The 24,979-nt window shown below is 35.6% G+C and overlaps 1 protein-coding gene across 1 annotated transcript in view; it reads right to left on the minus strand.

Moving 5' to 3' along the window:
• Positions 1-24,979, minus strand: part of KCNQ1 (potassium voltage-gated channel subfamily Q member 1) — a 361,282-nt gene that overhangs the window by 242,681 nt on the left and 93,622 nt on the right. Inside the window, exons 7-13 of the mRNA XM_061999062.1 lie at positions 18,971-19,081; positions 16,433-16,528; positions 14,077-14,199; positions 12,958-13,099; positions 11,611-11,637; positions 9,194-9,259; positions 6,019-6,139 (exon numbers count right to left, since the gene is read on the minus strand). Of these exons, the coding sequence (XP_061855046.1) occupies positions 6,019-6,139; positions 9,194-9,259; positions 11,611-11,637; positions 12,958-13,099; positions 14,077-14,199; positions 16,433-16,528; positions 18,971-19,081 (686 nt within the window). The remainder of the gene's footprint in view (positions 1-6,018; positions 6,140-9,193; positions 9,260-11,610; positions 11,638-12,957; positions 13,100-14,076; positions 14,200-16,432; positions 16,529-18,970; positions 19,082-24,979) is intronic.

The following is a 24,979-nucleotide window of genomic DNA, read 5'->3' on the forward strand; positions in this document are numbered from 1 at the left end:
TGCTTGTTAGACCAGCTTTAGGGACACTTCATATCCTGAAGAGACTCAAAGTAGCTGATGAGATGAGAAAAATCAGATTCCTAATATATCCAGAGTTCTGGAGTCAAATTCTATGTCCAAGTTTATGGTCAATTTATAACAAAAGCATAGGATTATAATGATGCTTTTTCATGTCAAAGGGAGTAACTCAGGGAAACTCCCCTTTTAGCAGACTGTTACATCAGCAGAGATTGTCAGCAACATTCCTAAGGGAGTTTGACAATATACTGAAACATGCAGAAAAAAAAAAGGGATGCTGCCCAGCATACAGTAAGCACTGAAGACTTTCCTGTTACAGGTTAAGTAAATGACTAGTATAACAGCACATGAGAATTACCAGTAACATTTGCACATTAAGCTCTAGTCTTCACTCAAGCATGTTCTTACATACAGTTGCTTATCACTGCTATTCTTCTAATATGCCCTATCATTACTGATAAAATGGATCCTATGCAAATCACAGTCTAAATAGTTAGCAGTGTTTCAAAGAAAATTCTTGTGACAGCAGAAGTCAGTCGTTACATCTGGCCACTCAAGACTGAAAAAGAAATATTTGTTCAGACTTCAGAGGGTCGTTTCAGTATAGAAGAGGAAGATAAAAGCAGGAATCTTTTACAATATGAGCTAGCAAAATCAAAGCAAACAGGGATTCCACTCCCCGATAATCCACAGAATAGTGATAGTATAAAACACATTCAGCACTGTTTGTTCTACACAATGTGGTTATATCTCAAGCCAACAGATTATATGATGGTAATTAAAACACAGAACACTTACCAAAAATCTTAAAGAAAAAAGAAAGAAAATATCTCAAAGAAAAGCCAGTGGTAACTGCAGCACCATGGACACTGCACTGTGTTTACCAGCACACTCTATTTCTTTTTTTAATTATTATATTTCAAAGTGTTCAAAAGTATTCATTTCAATCATTCCTCTCATTCTGGAAATTCCTCAGAAGCACTATATTTTTTTGCTTAATCATTCCATCTATCACAGTGTTTAACAAAAGGGCTTTATTTTTAACAACACTTTCACTAGTGGAGCCTCCCCTTTACTCCTAACACAATGCTTAAAATGCTCTCACCTGAAATGCTGATGGAAGTACTAGAGAGACACAGCTGATGTCACAACACAGATTTTTACTTTATTTTCAGGATGGAAACACACTGTACAGAAAGTGGTGTTTGTTTTTAATTCAATGTTTTATTTTAGTGTAAGCTGACTATATTAAATCTACAATGACCACAGAATACCATTGCAAGAAAGCCTCCACTGGAAAACTATTTTATATGCATTATGACAAAACCAACCCTTAGCTAATGAAAGTTATTTTCATCACCCCAATAAAGAGGTACATGAAATATGAGGGGAAGAGTCATTAAAACATCAAAAATTATTCTTATTTTGACCATATAGACAAGAACAGGATCACAAATGTGCAATGCTAGCAACTGCTTTCAGCAAGAAATATGTTCTTTGAAGCCAGCTGGATCCAAGGTAATTCTTAAAAAAAAAAAAAAATAGATAAAAATGTATATGAAGGAACACCATACTCACAACTTAAAGATAAAGAATTTTGTCAGCAACTTACGTAGTTTGAGAGTACACTGGTTTACGTGGTCTTATGACAATTACTCAAGTTGTGATAGTCAAAGTAATAGAACTAGGGATAAGTTGTTAAGGAATCTTCCCAGTTTCTTTAAACATTGTGAAAAAACAAGCTAGTCTATGTATATAAGAAGTTTAAATACAGAATCCAGATATTAGCTTTGATTTATGTTTCAATTTCTGCAATAAATTTACAATATATTTAGAAGTAGCGTTTCCCTAAAAAATCACTCTTATTAAGAAACAGAAAGAAATATCATTTATACATCTGAACTGATTAAACAAATCACCGTCTAATGGGCTGCTGAACCTTGAGAATAGCTAACTAAAGAAATCTGGAAGATTCATGGAGAATTCAGGGCTCTTTTTAAACTTCTTTAATCAGGTGAGAAATGTTTATATAAAGATGTATTAGACTGAGTTTTTTCTTATTTTCCCCTTTCCCTTTTTCAGCTCAATTCCCATCACTTTTCCCCCTCCCTCCCATTTGTATGCTCAGAAGCCTTAAAAGGTTAATTTCTTTTGCTACTTCAGCAAAGGCCAAATGTAAAGTTAAAAATGGTGCTAAAATGAAACAAGTGTATAAACAAGGAATAAACCTCTTGGTAGCTGGGGCTCATCTACTAGCAGCATGCATCATTTTTCCATTGCTCTAAAACACAAATAGGATAAAAGATCCAACGAAGCAAAACAGGGAACAAGAGACAATATGAAAAGAAAGAAAATAGTGAAGAGTCCAAAGGCAAGGTATGGTATTGCCCTTCAGTCTTCGTTTCCTCTTTCATTTTTAAAACAGAACAGACCACAGCAATCATTAAACAAACCCTTGAAGAACCAAGTCATACTTCAAACAATACACTGCTACTGCATTTTTCTGACTATTACTTTTTCTTTTACAAGTGAAACCCATAATTGCTCTGCTTGAATCTACATCCTCTGCTTGTATGACTTCTCATGTAGAAGGAAGAGTGCAGGCACACTTCCATTGCATTCTTATCTTATTCTACATTCCTGCAAACAACTGTTGCAAATCTGTTTTTTCTATGACATTTTAATCACTTTCCTGTTTGAAGATCAGGTCTCAAAGTGCTTTTATTATTATTATTTTTATTTCCTCAAAGTGGTAGTGATAAATGATGAACTGGTCCAGTAATTTTTCCACATGATTGTACTACATTTAGTACAATATTTATTTCTAAAGAGATTTTAAATAAAACCAGAAGCATGTCCTGCAAGAACACCTCACATCTGTATTTTTCCTATTAGACACAAAACCAGTCCTATTAAATGTAGGGAGAACATGTACCTACATTTACAAAAAGAGAAGATTTTTTTTGCATAAACAAGCAGGGCACTGAAATTCAGATTAAAGGGGACTTTAGCCCTAGAAGTCTAAAGTCCTTCATTGTAAAGGCTGAAAGAAGGCATTTTCTTTCCATGTACTAATGCAAGGGAGGAAACAAACTTAGCCTCATTCTTTTTTAAGCCACAATGATGCCAAGCATTTCCCCGTCAGTAACGCAGGGGGCACCACATGACTTTGCCAGATTTACATTACCTGTCAAAAGGAAATATTTTTCATACTGTCAACTAAAAGTCACTTTCCAGTTTCATGTCTCCAGTTACCTGTCATATTTAGTCACATAATTTATGACTGTGAAAAGCTGATGTTTATTCTGGAGTAATATTTCAGTGATTTATGGATAAGCTAATTCATTTGTTGCAATAAATACGTAATTGACCAGGAAATAGTTCTATGAATCCCAAATCCAAGCATCCTTAGATCAAATGTTTTATGTTACGCTTCCCCTTCTGAAACTGTGTTCAGGCTTCTGTTTTTCTGATACAGTATGAATTGCTTTTAAGACCTGAAACCAGATATTTGCACTTAATTTAACTTTTCCATACTAATTTGTTTTCATAGCTGGTCCTGTGCTTTTGTTAAGTACTTGTCTTTAGACCTGAATATGGTTGCTTATTTTTTTATCAAGTCTGCTGCAATCATTGCATAAATATGATGGCTTTATTGAAATAAAATGCTTCACAACTGGATGCATCAGAACAAAATAATTCATCCTAGATTCTCTCAGGCATAGTATAACTTTTAAACCTGAATTAAAGACAAACATAGACATGGATCTGAAATTATTATCCACTTCTGTTATACAGAAAATTAGTATGTGGCTTTGCACACAGAGATATATCTAATGCACAATTCTAAATTTCATCCTTAATTCTATGCCCACGTGTCTACCATGCAGGTCCTACTGAGACGTGTAACCAACTCATACATAATTTTTTCCTAGGACCTTGAAATGAAGATAGAAAAAGAAGCATTTAAATACTTCTTGGAAATTAACTGGTCTTCAAAGTCCAGCACCATGGGTACTCAGTCAAATGAAGCACAGTAGCTTGCTTTTCATATGCTTCAAAGGCAAGCCAAATGCACAACCCAGCAATAAAACAGAGTTTTCAGAATATTTGAGAATATCTGTTACCTGAATGCCAGTACTCCAATTGCAAAATACAGGGTTTTCACTAATTTTTTCTCAGACTCTTGTATCTATAGGCTCACCTGGCATTGTGTCAGACATTGTAATAAATTGCATACAAAGTAAATGCATTCCTAAGTGAAAAGTTCTAAAGCGCTAGAACATTTGAGCACCCATACTTCAAAGAAACACATTTCAATTAATATTTTATCCAGTTTTGCATTTAATCAAATCCATCCATTTTTTAATCTAAACCCAAAATCTTTAAAGAAAGAATTACTTCCATTTTCTTCCACCCTAACAGAAGTTCCATTCAAGCCATGTGGGCACATGTTTTATACCATTCCATCACTCACAGCCTAGAGCAATCTAGGGAGTTTTCAACACAGGTTACAAACATACATGAAGGAAGTAAAAGAGAACTGTGCAAGTTACTAAAAGACTACAGTGTTAATTTGGTAAAGTTCTTCAACTCATACATGTTACCTGTATCCTAAGGTCTGCCACAGTAGTTCATAGAAAATAAAGATACTTGCTACATAACTTGGCCTTGGAAGTGACAGAGTACCTTAGTATTTGAGATGTATCAATGAAGGCGACAATGAGAAATAACTAAATCATTCCCAAATCCAAAAAGGATAATAAAAGCTCTGGGCACGGAATCTCATTTTGCTTAAAGAATACCTGCAATGCTGAAGTAAACTACAGTTTAAAAAAAAATCTATGCAAAAGAAACTTCTAGAGCTGGTTTTGCTGCTCTGTTGTTCCTGTCTAAGGCTTGAGGAAATTTATGACTTCCTCTTTCTACTTGTACCACTAAGAAATCTTCCAGAATACAAGCCCTCTAAATCCTCTGCCTACAAATATATGTACATGTAGCTGATAACAGCTGAAAATGCAAGTCCTTTTGTTTGGGGGCAGGGCAAACTCCTCCTAAACCTACTTTTTTTCTTTAAAAATGCCGTTCTACTGGCATTAGTGGCTATAAAAGGTATGTTTGTGCTTCTCTGCTATTTATATCGTATAGGAAGAAGGCCTGAAAACTGGCAGCAGGCATTTCTGCAAGTTTTGTACCTCTGAAAAACAAGTACATCAAGAATTTTCATCTGTTGTTTCACTGGAGAAATCCTTAGATTTCTAGGAACAGGAGAGGAAAAATTTTCTCGTTCCTCTGTTAGAGGACATACTGTCACATATCTACTACATGTTAGTAGTTTGAATTAAAGATGACAGAAGTTTTTTTTTTAAAAGGTATTTGAATAGAAATCTTCTGCAAATCTCAAGTTTTTAGAAGGATCTAAGAGGTAGGAGGTAGCATTTTAGCATAAGATATGTAGAAAATGTCCTTTTGAAAGGAAAAAAACAACTAAATGGAAAATACAGGTCTATATCAGATCATTTTTAAATATCACAAAGCAGTAATAAAAATCAAAACATCTTTTCTTCCAAGGCAGATCATCATTTGACTGTTAGAGAAGGTGCTGCTGAAATGGAAAGGCTGGTATTTCACACAAATAGTACTAAAAAATTCATACATTGCAGCTATTCCACAGGAAAATGGTGGAGGGAGTAATATAATTCTCCACAGGCAAGTACTCCCACACATTGTCTCCATGTGAAAATCTTGAGGCTATAACCACCAGCTGCCCAGAATCATTAGCTAAAAACTAAAGACTTGTGTGACAGCCAAGTGAACTTTTCTTTAGGTCAACATGAAGATTTACTGGCACTTAGAGCAGGATACACCAACTTCAAGGTAAAGAGAGTTTGATGCAAATATTGCAGATAACCCTATCAGCTCCATATTTCAGCTCCTCCCACCTGAACTGGCTTCTCTTGTCTAAGACAACTAATGCTCAATTCAATAGCCTTGACTTACTGTGAGATGTGAGTTATTGGGGTCAACAGCGTTTCACCCTCCAGGTCAAGCTCATCGGCAAAGCTGCTCGTCCTGATGAAGGGTCCTGTGTTCACATCTAAAAACGTTGGGCTTTTTTTCACTGTGAGGAAACATGCAGATAGTAGTTAAAGCAATGGTATAAAGTTTCTTCAAGAAAAGTCTGCCACTCACTTGGTTCTCAAACACTGTATGTTTAAACAGAACATTTAAAACAGAAATGACTACAAATAAATTGCATGTACTGTGAAGTTCATGAACTCTTCCTCTACCTGAAGAATTTCAACTTCTGCTGAAGACAAAGCCAAGATTTTCTTTTTCTGTTGTTCATAGTCCCTATACATTATAATAGAGAGTGTCTATATCACAGGCAGTTTCATGCATTATAAAGCTTACTGTATACGATTGAACTATACCGTAGCTACAGCAACAGTGCATGCCTGCAATCCAATGACAAGATCACTTCCATTTTACATCATCTCTACTTTGTGTTTTGGTTTATGATACCAATTTCTGGGGTGTAAAAACTGTGACTAGGATCAAGAAACCAGGCTTAAAATGACAAAGGATCCCAGACATTTCTATGGTGAGCTGTCAGCTCCTGTCATGTGCTGCCTGAGCAGGTTTACTGGTTCCCAATCCCTCTTACTCTTAGCCACAAGGATGCCTCATCTTTGAGCATAGGCATGATACAGGTCATTTCATCATTAGGTTCTTAGTGGGAAAGTCACTTCACAAAACTTCAGATATTTAAAGATTTTAATGGTAAAGTTACTTGTATATCAACATGTTCACCTATCCAAGAAATTAGACAGAGCATTACAGATTGGATTTTTAAATTCAGACTCCTAAATGCTGCCCAATTATAATGCTATGAACCTTAAGTACTTTTTCTAGCACAGTCCCAATATTTTTTTAGAGAAGTCACAAAATTTGCTTACAAATAAAACCAGTATTGTATTTGTACATGAGCAAAAATGAATTTTATAGAGAATATATACAAAAAGTAATATTCTATATAAATTGTAAGTAGATTGTGACATATCCACAGAACTCTTTATCTGTGCAACTGACTGGATCAGTCAAAGAATTAATTACAAAATAATTTATGAAGTCTCCACTGTATTAAAACGCTTTCTAATATAACAGCAAATAATTGTGTGCCAAAATGCAGCACAAAAGCTAAAGAAATACAGCAGAAACAGTTAACTTAAATGGAGGTGAATTTAATGAGAAGTGAGGACCTCAGCAAAATTTTATTTTTTAAATGTAACTACTGAAGTAAGTAAATAATTCATGTTGGAAGAAATGTATTGGAACTTCTAGAAATAATTAAAAGAGAAAATGGTATTATATCATCAGGCACCTGGCCATTCAAAATTTCCATGGGAAAGCATGTTCTTGAAAAACTGTAATAAGAGGGGAAGATCTCTGAAATCACAGCAAAAAGAAGAGACAACTGCTAGGAGATAAAATTATTAAAAGTAGGAGCTACTCGCAGCACTTAAAAAGAATTTTTAAAAACTCTATAGTAAGTTTTAGCAAATAATAGCTTCCTATTTCTGGTTTTAGTTTCACTTTACTTCACTGTAGCCATTATGTTTTAAATGTCTTTAAAACAGACTCCTTTTGGCTATCACTAAATGAATTTTTATTGTTTTAATTTCTGCAAGATACAAAAGAAACTTTCCCAGTTTCTAGAAATGGAAGACTTGCAGCCTTTTTAGTTTTCCTGATGACAAGTGATAAAACTGCTGAACCTAAAACCAGGTAAAGTGTTTCCTGAACAGTCCCTGAATTGCACTTCTGAGAGATACAACACCCACTGTGCACAAGTGGATTTGCAGAAAGGGCTGTTCTTGGATTTTGCAGTTAGTGCTTTACAGTTTCACGGCACGGGAAAGTGCTGCTTCATATGAGGCAAACATGTCATTTCCCTCTGTATTGGGCCATCGAGGTCATCCTTCCTCTTTTTACTTTAAAATTGTCTAAGAAGCTTATAATCAAGCTTGTTCTGTTCTGCTATCTGGTCCAGCCCTCTATAGTCTCACTCTTAAGTGTATTTTTCTTTATGAGGAACTACTCCAAAATGCTACCATGCAACCTGCTTGCACCGAGAGCTTCCCTGCCATGAAAGGCCTTGAAAAAAGGCTCAAGCAGAGCACCAGGGAGCCTGCACTGGCACAGCATATTCTTTTTATTTATAAAAAGTGAGAGCAGTTTTATCACTTGTCATCAGGAAAACTCACTTTTATTCTTTTTATTTATAAAAAGAACCCATAGCCATTTGACTTTGGAGAAGTCTTTCTCACAAAGCAGTGTTAAAAAAAGGTACGTTAAAAAGACACTAAATTTATAAATACGTGGCCTAAAGGGAAAAAAAAAATATGAAGCTTTAGAAATTCATTTTCAGTGAGTAATAATGAGTGAAAAGAAACAGGAAACAGGTGTAGCAAGGGATATTTACTACAATTCAGAGTTCTCCAGGTTTTCTTTCTTTCTGATGAGTGGCAGCAGTAACTATGGTAACAGGCACAACTATGCAACTGATAATGCATTTTGAACTTTCTGGGAACACTCAAAGGCAGGTTGGACAAGGCTCTGAACAACCCGATCTAGCTGAAGATGACCCTTCTCACTGCAGGGAGTTTGGACTAGATGGCCTTTAAAGGTCCCTTCTAATGCAAACTATTCTTTGAACTTTCATTTGAGGACTGTAAACACAATAACAAAGAAATACTGATGGGTTTTGTATATTACCAGCATAACAATTTTATATACAATGTGACATGTATGCAGGTGTTTTTCTGGTAGTGAAGTACTTGGCTAGTACAAAAGAAAATATTTTATACTTCCACTTTTGCAAGCCCACATAAAGAGATGAAAACATTTAAAGCATTTTTCATGGAAAATCTGAGTTTTAATTAATGCATTTGGAAAATACCTCTCTTCTTCAGAATTTTTCTTTTCCTTTATACTTTTGCAGTTTACAATTTGAACAAATTTCCAGACTCAAAAATTCTACTGACACACCTATGATTTCTTTAAAAGCCAGCATTGTAATTTTCTGTGCCACAGCAGGCAACTCCAGACAGAGCATTGCAAAGATTTAGTAATTAACAAAGCTGATGAGGCAATGAAATATTATGAGCTTTACCTGGAGAGGAAGGAACGCTGGAAGATTGCTGGTCTGTGGAAAAGGATGGCCAGGAGCGCTGACAATCTGAGTCAGAGTAAAGATGCACATGAAATAGAGACAGGAGAGGGGGAGGAACAAAACAAAAACAAAAAAAGAAAAAAGCTCCAGACATGCAGCTGAGGAGATGCAGACATACCTAGATTATAATATGTTGTACCTGACAATTTTAAAAACAAAGTAAGAAATATTGTGGAAAAGAGTTTGTATGAAACTCTTTTAGTGTACATTACATGTTAGTGGAATATTAAATCACCACTAAGGCAAGGATCAGTGGTTCCTCAAACTCATTCCTCACAACAGTGTCACCTGCATGATGTTCCTCCCTACATATCAGTCCCATTTGGAATAAAGTAATCTGTATGTTTACTCCTACCTTCCTGACTTCAGCATTTCCTCAAGTGTTTCTATTTCCAAAGTGTACAACTCCATAAAGGCCTTGCTCTGGTTCATATGGTTCACAGCAGCTCTGGGTGGGTTGACAGTGCTGTCAGGTGGATGGACCAGTGCTGTCACCTATGTTTGGTGCTGCCTGACACATTCCATAAAAAGGGTTTAGAGCTGTCCACTTCAACCATTTAAGCCAAGTGCCTGCCTCAAGTTGAACTTCTCAGGAAAAAGTGTCAGGCAAGCAAGAGGAGTCAATGACGAGAAAGACACTCATCAGAACATAACATTTTTGTTATGTTTAATTCTTTTGAATAGTGTTATCCTTTTAATAACTATTTCATTACAGTATGCCTGTGGACTCACACACTGAGATAGAGTGATATCTTTCAGCCTTTTACACAAACTCTTAAAACATAAACTCGTTGAAGTAAAAAGTGATCTGGAACCAGTATCATTTTGCAAGTGTTCTGTCAGTGTCACGATCCAGCCAGAGTTCTCAGGTCTCTGCTGAACTGATAATGCCAGGAAAAAAGAGGAGGGGTAATAACGAGGTGGAAATCTCTATTTGCACAAGGATACTGTCAGGAAAGTCAGATGGGGGATCCAGGAGTGTGAAGAGTAGAATATGAGTAGGCAGCCCAAAGACAGAAACAAAACTTGCTGAATATGAGAAAGCAGCATATGGATGTATGACCAGAATGAAAATAAAGTTGAATGAGCATCTTTTATTCTTGCACTTCTGTGCTTAGAAGTACTACTCCCGTTTCTGAACTTTTGACTTGGCAGCTTCAGGTCTCTTCATAGGTAATCTTATTCTAAGTAAGTACAAATACATTCTCTCCTGTTTATTTCTTTGGATCACTGTGAGATCAGTGTCAGGTAACCTCCCAGGTCCACTGAGCTCACACTGCCTAGCTATAAAATAGAAACTGAATCTATAGTGGCTGGTAAAAGTCCTTTGATATTTCCCCAAGATGAAAGAATTTCTTGCTTGTGTGAAATAGGTGACTTTATGGCCATTGCTGCTCTCCTGAGCTTGTTCTGCCATGCTCACCTCCAACAACAGAGATGTCACGCTTGGAATACAGGAGATAAGTGAAAATGGGCAAATCAAGCAATGGTGAGGGAAAGCTGAGGGGACAACAGTTTGTTTTCTGTTATTTTACCAACATAATTGCACCTGGGTACCACACGAGTTCAGAGGAGAAACTGAACCTTGTGTTTTCAGACAATTTAATTCAAGCCTGAGAATCTTTGCACTTGATCACTGATGAGAAATCCCTGTTGTCTTTAGTGGATTCAGAGCAGACAACTTACAGGTGGCTCATAGCACTCTCACTAAATCACACAGGGTTTTTGCCCAGACTTAGCTCTAATCCTACAGGCTTTGGGGAACACTCAATTGTTAAGAAAGTGCCTAAGCAAGCACATTAGAAACATCACAGGACTACATGGCTGCTGAAGTGATCACAGAATCCAGACAAATAGTAAAATAAATTATTTAATTTATGGGTCCCCATCTGTTCACAAATATCTACAGAGCATTTTTACAGGAACAGATGCATGTATTTCGGAGGTCAAATCTGGATTTTTTTTCTTCCATCCCAATCTATTTGTTTAGAAATGAATTGTCAGGTAATAAATTCAAGAAATGGAATCTTAGCTTAACTATGGGGTGAATTACAATTTTTTTATACTTAGATTATTTTTTCTGTTAGTTATATACTCGTGAGCAACTTTTCTCAAGCACCAAAAAACCCAACCCAGAGCCCATCTACTTATGTGTGCTCATTTTCCTCTTTCTAATGAAACTGTGGGTGTAACTGTAATTACAAGTGTCTGAATGCACATTTTTTGTCTGTCTAGATCTCCTTAGCTGCAAAAGACTCTTAGAAACTATACGATACTAGACACACATCAAAACCACTGCAAACATTATGTTGTCATAAGCTGGCATGCCATGGAGAGAATTATTATCCTCAACTTACCAAACAATTTTAACATTCCTTTTTGTCCTGTATACTTGTAACAGTTTAGAGAGAGCAGAACACAGATAAAAAAAGAAGAAAAAACAGAAGTGTCAGAAGAAATTAGAGAAAATCTTTATACTGAAAGCCACAGACCTAATTTTTGAAGTGGCAGTTGTAGGCTGCCTCTAAATCATACTGTCCTTTAATCAGCTTAGAAACTTAGTGATAAAAGATGGGACTTTTCAAATCTAAGCATTTGTAGAGATCACTCATTGAATTGTCTTGAAGAAAGGTATCTGTACTGAAAGCTGGAGACACAGACTAAACTTAGTACTTGTCCATCCTTTACCAACTACATAATTTTTGCCAACAGATGCAACTCACAATCACTCCTTAACAGAGGCCAAGAAAGAGTGGACAGTCATGGATATTACAGAAGAAGATAAAGCAGAAGCACACAAAAAACACCCACATAAAAGATGAAGTTTTCTGCTTGAATTAAAATAAGACTGGTGCCAGCCCACATTGCTGTTGCATTTTAAAGGTCATTAAATTTAATCAGGTCAGCCAAATTTTTGAGGAGAAAAAACATAAGTACCTAAGGTATCTATAATCAGTAAAACACAACAATTAAATGTCATTCTTGCTGCCAAAATTTGAGAAATACACACACTAAAAGCTTCTAATAAAAGTACATTTCCAAAAATGCTGCACTGTAAATTTAGTTATTTTGGAAGTTCATTACAGCGAAAGCAGCTATAACTAAGCTATTAATTATAAAGTGACTATTAAAGTCCTTTCCTCTTTTTCCTCATATTGTACCATTTTGTACAGTGATAGTGAATACAGATGGATCCACAATTATCTTGAGTACTTCTGCTTTCGAAGTTTGATTCACAGCCTATTCCACTGAGCAGATGGCATGAGCACATGATGATTTCATGTAGCAGACTATGTTCAGTGCAGCCAAGATGTGTCAATTCTTTTTGGTTGAGGTACAAGTACAATAGTAACACATTTGGGGTAAATTTCACAGGCAAAAGCTGACTGCTAATCCATCTAGCTTCAGTCAATTGCAGAATTTAGGAATGTATGCACCAGTCTCAGAGACAGTAGCTCTTCTGGCAGACAGAAATGACAAATAATCTTAGTCTGTCTGCAGTGGAGTATGCTCATTAAAGGAATGATTGAATCTGATCCAGACAAGCCAGCAACTCAAGTCACAAAGCAAAGTATACTGGCATTAGAACGAGAAGAACATGTTCTGTCCTCTTCCTCTCTTCTACAGATAGTAAAGAGGATCTGCGTGTGCATCACTGATAGAAGCCATTACAGTTACTGTCATTTTATAATGAAATTTCTTACCAGAGTTCTCATATGGTTCAAAACTAAAGGCAGATTTCCTGTTCTCTGTCACGTGATCATAAGTAATCTGTGGAACATTCAACATTCTGTCTGGAGAAGAAGGCCCATTGTCCTTGTCTAGTTTCATTTTTTTCTTTTTTACCTAAAAATACACATACATTACATTACTCAGACCAAGATATATTTAGTTATCTCTTCAGTAATGTTTTTGATAGTAATGAAGTCCCCAATGAACTATAAGCAGTCAAAAGTGTGCCTGACCAATTACATTTTCATGCTGCTACACTGTGCATTTCTCAGTCTGATTGCCTCCCATCCCATCAAAACTGGATACTCACTGGAATCCTGCATGTTATCATTAGCAAAGTGTTTGGCTGAAGTAAAAAAGCCTACCTGCTAGCTCTGAAATAGTTTACACAAATCAAACTATTCTAGGATATCTTTACCATTTTATGGATGCAATAAATCATACCTTCAGTAAGAAGTAAATGCATATATTGCCACTGCCCTCAGATTAACCTGGCACACTAGGGAAGATCCCTTCCTTCCAGTTGAAGACTACCATGCAATACTTCTACGATAGAGTGGATCATTGTGCGCTACATAGAGTGCTACATAATCTAAAGATTCTGACAGAAGTGTTATTTTGCTTTTTAAACAAACAAACAATCTTAACTTTTGGAATTCGTTGATATGAAAATACAGTCATATGTAGGAACAAGATATCTTCAACACAGATGCTTAGAAGGCCAGAAAATCAATAGCTCAGAGAAGCAATAGTTTTGTAATTATTTTTCTTCAAATAAAGTAAAAGTTCCTGTTTTTTTCCTTTGCTTATAGTTTTCCAAACAATAATGCTAAGTTACTGATTGGTGTGTTTGAGTTAGGTTATTGCTCTGTACCAAACCTATAGACCTATCTAAAGAGTCAAGCTTGGGCACTCAAGCAAATTATAGTTTAACATGTTTGTATACTGAAAATCTCAAAATGAAAATAAAACTTTGAAACCAAGTGCTAACCTCTAAAGCAAATGCAGTAAGTAGCCTCTAGAGAATAAACAAATTCAATCTAATTGAAAAGATCTAAATTACACTAATAGGAAATGTTAGTCACTGATACCATCACTGATTTCTTTGGTTTTGGACTGGGTGACAGCAAATGATAATTTCTGGCAGGTCTTCGAATGTATATTTTCCATGTAGAAGAGTCTGGGTTTTCTGCTGCATAACATCTCCATGCAGTCTAGAACAAATATTTCAAGCAACAAAGAGTTAATGCAATTGGATTTGTAGCTATCTGTACTACAAAGTAACTTCCAAATAGCACAATAGTCACTCTTTATTTCATAGTATCCTCAAATTTCCCCACTGGAAACAAACTCAACATGGTTTACAATCCTTATTTAAGCAAACAAAAACCACATGGTTTGAACTGGGAAACCAGAAAGAAACATCAGTCTTTTCCAGTGCAACTTTAGTTCACATTGGCTACAAACAAAGACCAAGAAAGAATTCTAAGCTGGACTGAAAAAATTTGGGTTGAATTTCTTTCTCTGCCTCAGTTTCCCTCTCTTACTTTGAGCATTTTGGCTATTGCATCCTGTGTCATAGGCTTCTACTAAGAAAACAAAAAACATTTTTCCCTGTATCGCAAGAGTACTATCAGAAAAAAACCAAATCAATTGTGCTGTGGTCAGTAGGGCTATAGTCATACAAAGAAATCAGACTAAGGGCATGAGGGCACAACACCAATGGTTAACCTGGAGTCAAAACCCAAACCCAATCTCCCTCCTGCCAGCCACCAGTGATTAAAGTACTATTGTCTAAGACAGAGAGTAGGAAAAGCAGGACTAGGAAACAAGGCCAATTAAAGATGAAACACTACTGCACACTCACTAAAATTTATATATATTTGAGAATTAATTCTTAGTCTCCAGATTAAAAAGGCAGATCACTTAAACACTACATGAAAGAAAAAGGACACATATAGATCACACAAAATCTGAAGTGGAAAAGGCCAGAAAACATTAGATGAAAGAAACAAAGCAAGGCAAAAAGGACAGAGGAAAATAGACAGCAATTGGAAAGCAAGGATGAGACAATCACCATATAATCCCCACCAGAGCTAATAGGATACTAGAAGAAACAACTGGCCTCTAGAAGAAAACAAGAAGGAACATAAGAAAAAACTATTACTCCAGCCGTTTTGTTGTATTTTATTCTGAAACCAAAAAGTTTTTTAACTATCTTTTTGTAAGTTATTTGCACAGCAATTACTACATTGGTCTTTAGAAGGCCGAAACTGTAAGCAAGCCATAATTATCACTGTTAAGAACAGGTAGTCAACAACTCATTGTCTGTCCTTTACTACTTAACATTTTAGATGGAGCCAAATAAAACACTCTGGATATGCAGTCTCAGGCTTCTCAATAATTTGAGTCTGATTTCCCAAAAGAATCAGTGGGACCATGAAAAATCCAGTATTTACAAAACCATACCTTTCGCTGACCATGCAATTCAAATGAAACACACTAAGTCTGATGATTTTTGGCTAATCTCTGACTATAACCAGAGCTCTAAATTGAAACCTTTTTCATATTAACTCTGGGACCATTTAGTTTCAAGCATAAACTTTACAGTTAGCTACTGTTTCCATAAAGAGCCTGACCTGGAAACCCACATTCACTCATGAAGCTAGAGAAATGTCATGTGCGAACACAAAACCAATATGGTTTAGGTCTACATCTAGATTTTTTTAAAAAATGTTGTCCCTGTGCTTCTAAATCTACACATAGATATTGAGGGAGGGAGGAAAAGCTGGAAAAACCTGGAATAAAACAATATTAATACTTCTCCAGAGTGAAATGCTGGTCGCACTGAAGTAAAGGATAAAATCTCATTGGCCTTACTGGCACTGAATTGTATTTTTAACAGAGCTTTTCTGCCTCTATATCATCCTACACAAAAAGACTGATTCTGCAGTATCCCAGTGGTTCCCAGACAGCAACCCTGGAGCTGAAAAGTTCAGACAACATTCTGATTTAATTCACCTGAATTTGAGATTTTTAAAAATTTCTTTGTCTCATGGAAAATGAAGCTCATCTGACATTTTTTCTTTACAAGCAACAGTGCATTTTTTAAAAGCAGAAATTTACATGAAGCTTCCTCCCTGTTTTTTACCAATGCAAGCATAGCATTTAATAAAATGTTCCCCAGGTAAATTGCTCAATAACTACGGGATAGACTTCAGTTCTGATTTTAATCAGATGAATTAAAAGTTTGTACTGGTTTGGGAGTGAACTTTTCTGCTCATTAGTTTACATTAAAGGTGGGATTTCCAAAACTGTTTAAAAGACTTGCATCTCTAACTCCTATACAATTTGTAATGGTAATTAGGCATGGAAATACTACCAACAGTTTAAAAAAAACTATTAACGGAAAGCAATGTTAGTATGCAAAATGCAGAAACCCAGTACCTGTATGAGAGAGGCAGCTGCTGGAATTTGACGGTTGAAATGCTTCTGTCTTTGTTTCTGTTGTACCTTTAGGGCAAAGCCTGAACCAAGAATTCCCTGGGGAAGAAAGAAAACAGATTTTTTTTTTTGTTTGTTTTTTTTTTAAGGAGGAAAAAGAAACACACATAAGCTTGCCAAATTATCTTGTATTAATAAACTTCTATTCAGCATAATAAACCTTAACTAATTATTTAGAGGAAATTACTTAATGCTGTTAATTTTCTAGACTTAGTATTATTGTTGAAACAAACTATGAAGGCTATCATGCCCTGATCCAAAGTCTATTTAAGCCAATCAGACTCAAATGCTAAAAGCAAGCAGAAATGGTCTTTCATACCCTCTAAAAGCCTCATAAATGATCATGCAGGGGAATAACAGAATAGGGAGAAATTCTAACCTGATGTGCTTAACTTCATTTTTATGGGAAAGAATAGTTTTGGCATGGCATGATTCAGGACACAAGAAAGACCTTTTAACTGTAGTATGGCAATTTCTGTTTCTATGTGTTAACCCATGCTGGAAGGAGAGGACAAAGAAGAGGAAAAAGAATATTACTAAATGGTCAGGAGTGAGTGACTTTTACACAAGGCTATCTCGTCCACTTACAGGACAAGACACATGCACAAATGGCACTAGATGGTGTATAACTTGAAATACCCTTCAACCGTAGTGTAACTATTAATTCTAATGTTAAGTACTAAGTCATTTATGCAGTAATTTGTATAGCTGTAGACACAATTAATAGAGGTTTTACTAACACAGATAAAAATAAGACCCTGTATAAATCAGATTACATGACTACACATACTCCACAAAGGCATAATTCATTTTCTACATATGGTAGTCAAGATGTCAGAGTAGCCAATAATCTTGGCTCAACCTCTAAGAACTGTGTTAATCATCAAGTGTTTTAAAAGGAACAGGAAAGGCCCTTCCTATTATGCTCATTTAGTAAAGATCAAAGAGTTAATGATACCCAAACATCACTTATTTGGGAAATAAAGCATTGTTGCTAGATCCAGAACCTACAGAAGTTGTGTTTAGTCACAAGTACTTCTGACTGTGATATCACCCAGCTGTCCTTAGTTAAAACAGCAACAAGGCAACGTGCAATAGTTTCTACCCATGAACAATTTTCTGCTACAGCATCAAACTCAGAATTTCCTCCTTGGGCCAAGTCATAGGAACAATTTAATTTGCTAACAAAATCACATTGATAAAGGGGTGTTTGTTGCTGTTTTACTTCTACAAATGATGAAGGAAATATGACAGGTGAACACAAAAATATTGTCATCAAGGTGGTGCTGTAACAAGTATTTATAAAACATCTTTGCTGTCATTCAAGTCCAAGGGAAAAAAACCTAAAACAAGCAACTCTTCATTCAAAATAAAAGCTTCCAGCATTTTGTTTTACAAATCATTTTATTTACCAGATCTGTCTTCTAAACAAGGAATAAATGTGAAATATTAGAATGAAGAGGCAGAATAATATGCTTTAAAGGTGAACTTATGCTGGACAGTCTAAAAGATTACACTTAATGCTCTCCTCTGAAATAGCTTTGAAGTAAGCAACTAATTTTAAAAAGCCACTGGAATTTTCATATTTCACATTTTGAAGAATTTTTTTGTGATGGCACTAGCATAAAAGCACTCTTGTCATCCATCTCATACTTACCCCTACACCACAACTACACTAACACCTGTTAAACTGTTCATGTCACTGAACTGAACAAGTTGCTGTAAAAGAAACATTTTAACAGCATAATTCAGGAGCATTGTCAAAGTTGTGAAAAAAATACCCTCAACTATTCTTGGCGTAAACATTTGGGATTTTCACACCGCAACCCAGGTTTCACTGCTTTGTAATTTGCCCTTGGTACTCAAGTGCTGTTTCTTGTTAGAAAGTACTGGGGCATCTATTTTCAGTGTAAAGTGCCATAACACTTTGAAAAGCTCAGCCATAAGTCACTTTTCAAATTGGGAATGTGGCCATAGATGGATGTTAATTTGGGAAAGAGCTGCATATCAGTGTCCCTGGATGTTTATGGTTGTCTCTCAACAACTGCAACACTTTCAGCAGCTTTGCTAGAAGAAGAATGTGTATGAGAATTCTGCCCTGGACCTAATCAGTTGAGTAAACTATGAGTGAATGTTTTAAAAACCCAAAATATCACTCAGTCACTAAATCCAGAGGAATTATCGTGAGAAATAATTTCCTTTACACTTCTGACATTGAAAGAAGTATTTTCAATTCAATCTCTCCTTCATACCAAATCTAGTGTTGCATACAATAAATGCTACATATTTATATTTATTAGCTACTTATAGAAGAGTTTTTGTTTCTACAAGCAATATATATTTCAACTAAAATATAAAAGTTTAATACAAAGTCTTCATAACATCAAGTTAAACAAAAAGTTAAAAAATCAGTAACAAAATTTTCCTGTGATGAATAATGAAGTATCACCAAATTGTCAGCAAAAGCACAAGATAACCTACCGCAGGTAGTGCAAAAAATGAAATTGCAAATACTGAAAAACAAGATGCAATGGTCTTTCCTATCCAGGTCTGAGGCACTTTATCCCCATAGCCAATAGTTGTAACAGTCACCTGTAAAGGGAAACACATACAGCATTACAGCAAGTAATGATGCCGTAGTTTGGGGCGGTTGTTTTTCCTTCCTTTTTCATTTACATTAAGGAAAACATTAAGTTTCATTCCCAGCTCTCCCAATGACACGTATATGATGCTAATGAAGGTAACTCTCCTCTCCAGGTTTGCTTCCTCACCTATAATATATGGAAAAAGGTAGAGGAAACTGAATTACAATAAAATACGTGGTTAAAATACTGTCAAATAAAACCATTAATTTCAGTCTTCATGGCTGAGGTAACTTTATAGCATGTGAAGTAACTGAGATATGGGTTGCCTGCCCACATCATACAGCTTAATTAGGGGGAGACTGCCATCACTTCTGAATTGCTGTTTTCCCTTGTGGGTAGGAGGTGTTTGCTGAGAGTACTACAGGGCTGCTGAACAAAAAGAGCATATATATAATGTAACCATGCACTATGGCAAAGTAGTCTAGAAAATAATAATGATATAAATAGCAAAAAAAGCTGAAAATCTTCCATGCAGTAAAGATCCTGAAAACATACTCTAATAAATCACTAATTCATATAATACATTGAAAGCAAGAACAGATAATTTAAAGCACACATGCAGGAAATATCTGTTGAGTTTGGGTTTCAAAACAGTGAAGTCAAGATTACCATCACAGTGATGCAGCATAACAAGGCTTAATAAGTCTTTGCACAAGCCCAAGTAAGAATGGATTTGTTTAAAGCAGAAGGGCACATTTGGCATCTGAGAGCAATTTATATTCATATGTCACAAAGCTATTTCTGAATTTCAAAATTAGAGAGATTTTTATCTGTGACTTTGAAGAAGGCTAATCAAATCAGAGCATGTGAAACCACATGAATCCCTCAAGCAACTGAAACACACCTCAATTATTGGCTGTTCAGATTTTCTTCTGACAGTAAGGGCTTCAGCTGCCCAGGAAACAGAAGGTGTTAGTCCCAGACAATAATACAGGCAGGTCACAACCCCACCTTGTCCTGCATTTGCTCCCAGATCACCTGCCTGCTGTAAAGCAGGTAACCCAGGGACTGCGGAAACACAGTCAATGCCTAGGGAAGTATCTCTAGGGGAGGAGAGAAGGGAAGGGCAATTTTATAGAGGCAAGATGTTTGCTAAGATGGTGAAGGGAAATAAAGGTGCTTCAGGAAAAGTGTGGCTGTCGGCCTCTTTAACAAAAAAGATGAGACACTAGAGGAAAATCCTGTGGATGTAAGTTCCAACATGAGCTGTACCTCAGAAGCAAGACTTCCATACTCAAACTGTCTACCTACTAAGCAGCGCCATCATATATCTCAAGGACACAACAAAGGGAGACGGCTGTAGCTCCTTGAGGCCATGATGTTAAAAGTTTATTGCAAGCTGACGATACTCAAAACATTCAAGTATTAGTATTTAGATTTTTAATAAAAGTTTTGAAAATGTGGCTTATTTCCAAAAACCATTTGATATACTACAAAAGTATTTTAAGAATTCAGTAAGGTAAGTCCCCAAGCACCTTTACCTTTGTTCCTGAAACTATTGCTGAAATACCACCTTAATTCAGGGCCTGTTGAGGAACTGAAGAGATGAAACTCCTGACCTACATAATAGGATCAGTTTCAAAATAAAAACAAAATCCTAAACTCTAATTACAATTTCCCGCTCAAAAAAAATTGGTATAAAAAAGGAAAAGTGTGAAAAGAAAATTATGGGAAAAGTGATGACCTCCAGTACCATTCTATCTAAGACACTGTGTGTTAAGATAGCGATTTATGCCTCAGTCTGCCAAAAGATTCAAAAAACTTTGTCATTGAAAAGTTTTATCAACTATTCTGTATTCCAACCTTAATATCATGTTGAAATGATACATTAATGAGAAATGCGAAAAGGAATAGGTGCTTTGGAGATGGCTGCAGTGTAATTGAAGAAAAATTCATATCCAATTAAAAGGTATTTGCCTCCTCTTTCCCACCATCCCCCTCCTAACCCTTCTGAAAATGCGTTGCAAATCAAAGTATGTGTTTAAGTTCACATTTTTCTCTGCCCTCATAACCCTAATCTGTCTACAGATGCATTGTATTCCAAAATTACATTTTATGTTTTCCCCTAAGATACAGGCTGTTGAAACCTTACATGCCAGGTTTCTGCCCTAAATTAATTTTTACAGCCAGATTATAACCCCCTAAAGAATACAATACTAATTATACACTTATAAAATAGGATCTTATAATGGAAATATTAACTCAACTTCTACTCTAGCATATTAAATATGTCAGCATAAGGAAATTAAATTGATACAAGGGCTCACACATTAAATGTTTATTGAAGAACAGCATGTAAAACTAATTGTTTTAATTAGAAACAAAATCATATTCATCCATTGACTATTTCAGACCTTTGATCTGATGTACATCACAATAGGCTTTGGTATTAAGACTATCCTTGCTCCTATTAAACATGCACCAATAGCCTGAAGGAGGAAATACAAAGCAAATATCCATAGAGTAAGAAGAAACAGTATTCATCAGCACTGAATAGGGAAGAGACTTTGTTCAAGGTTATCAGGCTAAAGTGAGCATAGTAAACTAATCAGGTGAGTAACATTGCTCTTCTGAGGAAATTCTTGCTCTGTGTCTTTCACAAAAATTGGATAAATAGCTAAAAACCAGAAGATTACATGATTGAAAGGTATTAAAGAAGTAGACATCACAGAACTGAGAGCAAAGACAAAAAATAAAGACAAATAAAATCAAAACAAACAGAGGAAAAGCAGAGTGAAATTAGTTTCAGCCTCTCAGAGATCCATTACAACAGAAAAAACTGTGTTAATGACTGAAATGTAAGCAACAGCTGTATTCCTTAATGATTACTACTTTATCTCAATTCAGACGTAGAAAGTTATCTATATTTTGAAACACTTCACTTTTGTTTCATCAGATGGAAAACATTGTTGAACATTTCTGGATTCCTCTAAATCTAGTTTTTTGCCTAGTTCCTTCATGTCTTTTGATAGAGGCTTAAAGATTTGGAAATTAAGAAAATAAGTCCCAAGCACGTTCTCTAGATACAAGAATATCTATATCTGTACTTTGTAAGTAAGAATTTTAAAAGATTTCTCTACATCCACCCCACAGATCTTTATTAAACAAGAACAAAATGTATTTGGAATTGGTCATGGAGTTAAAGGTCAGAGATGAGAAGGAAGCTGCAAGATGCAGAGATTGAATGAAAAAGTACTTAAAAGTACTAGTCCTTACATCTTCTGATTCACAATCTAAACATTTTTAAAACAATCAAACTTTTCCCCAAAAGAACCTCAAACACTTCATCCCAAAAATTGGGAGGTCAGAAGAGATATAACTAGCCTCTAGTTAGTATCTTGACTTGCAACCCACAAAAAGAAGAAAAATGAAGTGTTGCCTTTTGTCTAATATTGAAGTCAGTGTTTAGTCCTCAACAGCTTTTTTAATTTAGAAGAGGGGAAAAAAGGGTTCTGAATAACATAAACCCCCTTTTATGTCATATTATTTTATTATTTATATTATTATATATTATATTAAATGTTATATTATTTTTCCAGTATTTATGTTCAACTACTTATAAACTGAATCAAATCTGTTCTAATTTTGGAAAAGTTCCATGCACGTGTAGTTTCAACTAATGTTTCCCTGTAACTTTTCAGCAAAGCCTCCCCACAATTTTGGTTTTCAGTGTTCATTAAACACATATTGATAGGCTTTGCTAAACAGGAACGTGGGTTTATATGTGGTAAGAAGTAAGCAAATTTATCAATGTTTTGCTGAATTCAGTCCTTGCATGGCTATATTCAATAATGGCTTATAATAAACAGTGTTCAAGACCAAAAACTATGAGCACTACCAACATAATGGCTTTCCTGAAGGATATTTGTTTGGATGTGAAGGTTGGGAATTGTTTATCATCTGGTGGATACCAAAAAGAGAGCTGCCATCAGTCCTCCTCAGGCAAGATTGAATGTAATACTTCAGGAGAGAGAGGGAAAAAAACAAAGAAACAAACCCCAATACCCCCACAAAAAACACCAAAAAGATCCCCCCAAAAAATCTAGAGACAGCGAGCTGATGACGTCCTTGAAAGTGATCATCTTCAACAGATTTGGTGAGAACACTTAGCATCTTATTTCTTTTTGTTTGGTTGTTTTTTAGCTTTCTTAAAAAACCCCAACAATTCCTGTTTTTCTTGTCTTGAATCTACACTAAGTCTTTATGACTAGTAGTCTGGACATGAAGGACTAATTTTGAGCACTGGCACCGGGGAGCTGAAAGGTGTATCGTGAATTGTATTTTACATGGAAATACTAAACTTATCTTTTGACAAACACACGGATATGCAGCCATTGGCACAATCATTTAAATGTGTGCTGCATTCCAAATCAGCAATAATACAGACAAATCTTTATGCCACAAGGTAACCTTAGGTTTCTTCATGAAGCTCATAAACTGGAATGCAAATAGCTACAGCCTAGAGTTCTCACAGAAATTCAAACAAGGCTCAGGAGGCCAATTAACATACAGAAATGGAAAAGCGGTATAGATTTAAAAATAACAACAAAGACAAGGAAGAACATTTAATTATGCACCCTGTGGGTATGTCTATAGTCAGCAAAGCACAGTGATAGAAATGTACCCAATTCCAGATGCAGTTTAGTTGTGGTAACACAGACCTTTTATATGGTTTACTTCATGTTACGCTACATATTCTGCTGCTGCTACCCAAAGAACTTTTTTAGCAACATAGACATTTACCAAGATAACAAAAAATATACAATGTTGTAGAGTAAGAAAGGGTGTGTGAAAACAGTATCAGAAAATTTGCTTCTAGAAGTATTCTCTACTACATTCAGGAAGTGCACTTTCAGAGTAGTGAGATCAACTGTATTGCCAGACAGATAACGTATCTGTGATAGTATTTGAGACAGGAACTGTGAATTATCCCCTTTTGCATGTCCGGTTAAAAACAGAGATAGTTTTTCAGTGACTAGAATATGTGACGTTTAAGTGACTTTGAAAATTCAGGCTAAAACATAACTGAAACTTTAGAGATCTAACACTTTGAGAAGGTATATGTACGAATCTGAGTCCTTCATTAGGGATAATCCTGATACTTAATGACTCTCACTTACTGTCCTAACTTTACAGGGCTTTTTCCTAGCAGAAAGCATAAAGAATATTATAGTATCAAAACACTAGAAATGGATGAGCCTGAATCCTTTTAGTGGTTAGCAGAAGTATAGCATCTGTGTTTAGAGCAGAGTAAGGACAAAAAATTCAGTTTTTAATATTAAAGAGATTAAATGATGGGTTAGTTGAATGGAGCCTCACACTTCAAGTGGTATGCATAATAGAAGCTATAACAGAGAAATAATATTATCATAATTAAACTTATTGATTAAATAAGTTCATTGTAATTGGAAAGACAAAATAACTGTCACAACTATTAACTGAGCAATAATTCCCTGAAAGGAGAATATTTCAATATCCTGACAGATCATATTGTTTCTATGGAAGGTTTTACTACATTTTCAGTAAGCCAATCTGGTCTGTCACATACTCAATTTTTAATGCTAATGCCAATGACAGCACATGTTTTTAAATGCAGCTACATCTGCCACTGTTAATTAGTGAGTCATCTGACCACTGTACTGGAAAATAAAAACACCATGATGACATGAAAGCACTGAAAAAGCTACTTGCCAGAAAGCCCCTTCCTTGTGCTACACAGTTAGTTTTCTGATCCTGAGAGAGGCTGTATTTAACCATACCACAGCAAGATGAAAGAATTCTGCAGCAGAACTTAGTAGCCACCTAACAGTACCTGTTATATTCAAGAAGACTACATATATGTTTC

The sequence above is a fragment of the Colius striatus genome, chromosome 7 (genome assembly GCF_028858725.1).
Source record: "Colius striatus isolate bColStr4 chromosome 7, bColStr4.1.hap1, whole genome shotgun sequence".
In the NCBI taxonomy this organism is placed as follows: domain Eukaryota; kingdom Metazoa; phylum Chordata; class Aves; order Coliiformes; family Coliidae; genus Colius; species Colius striatus.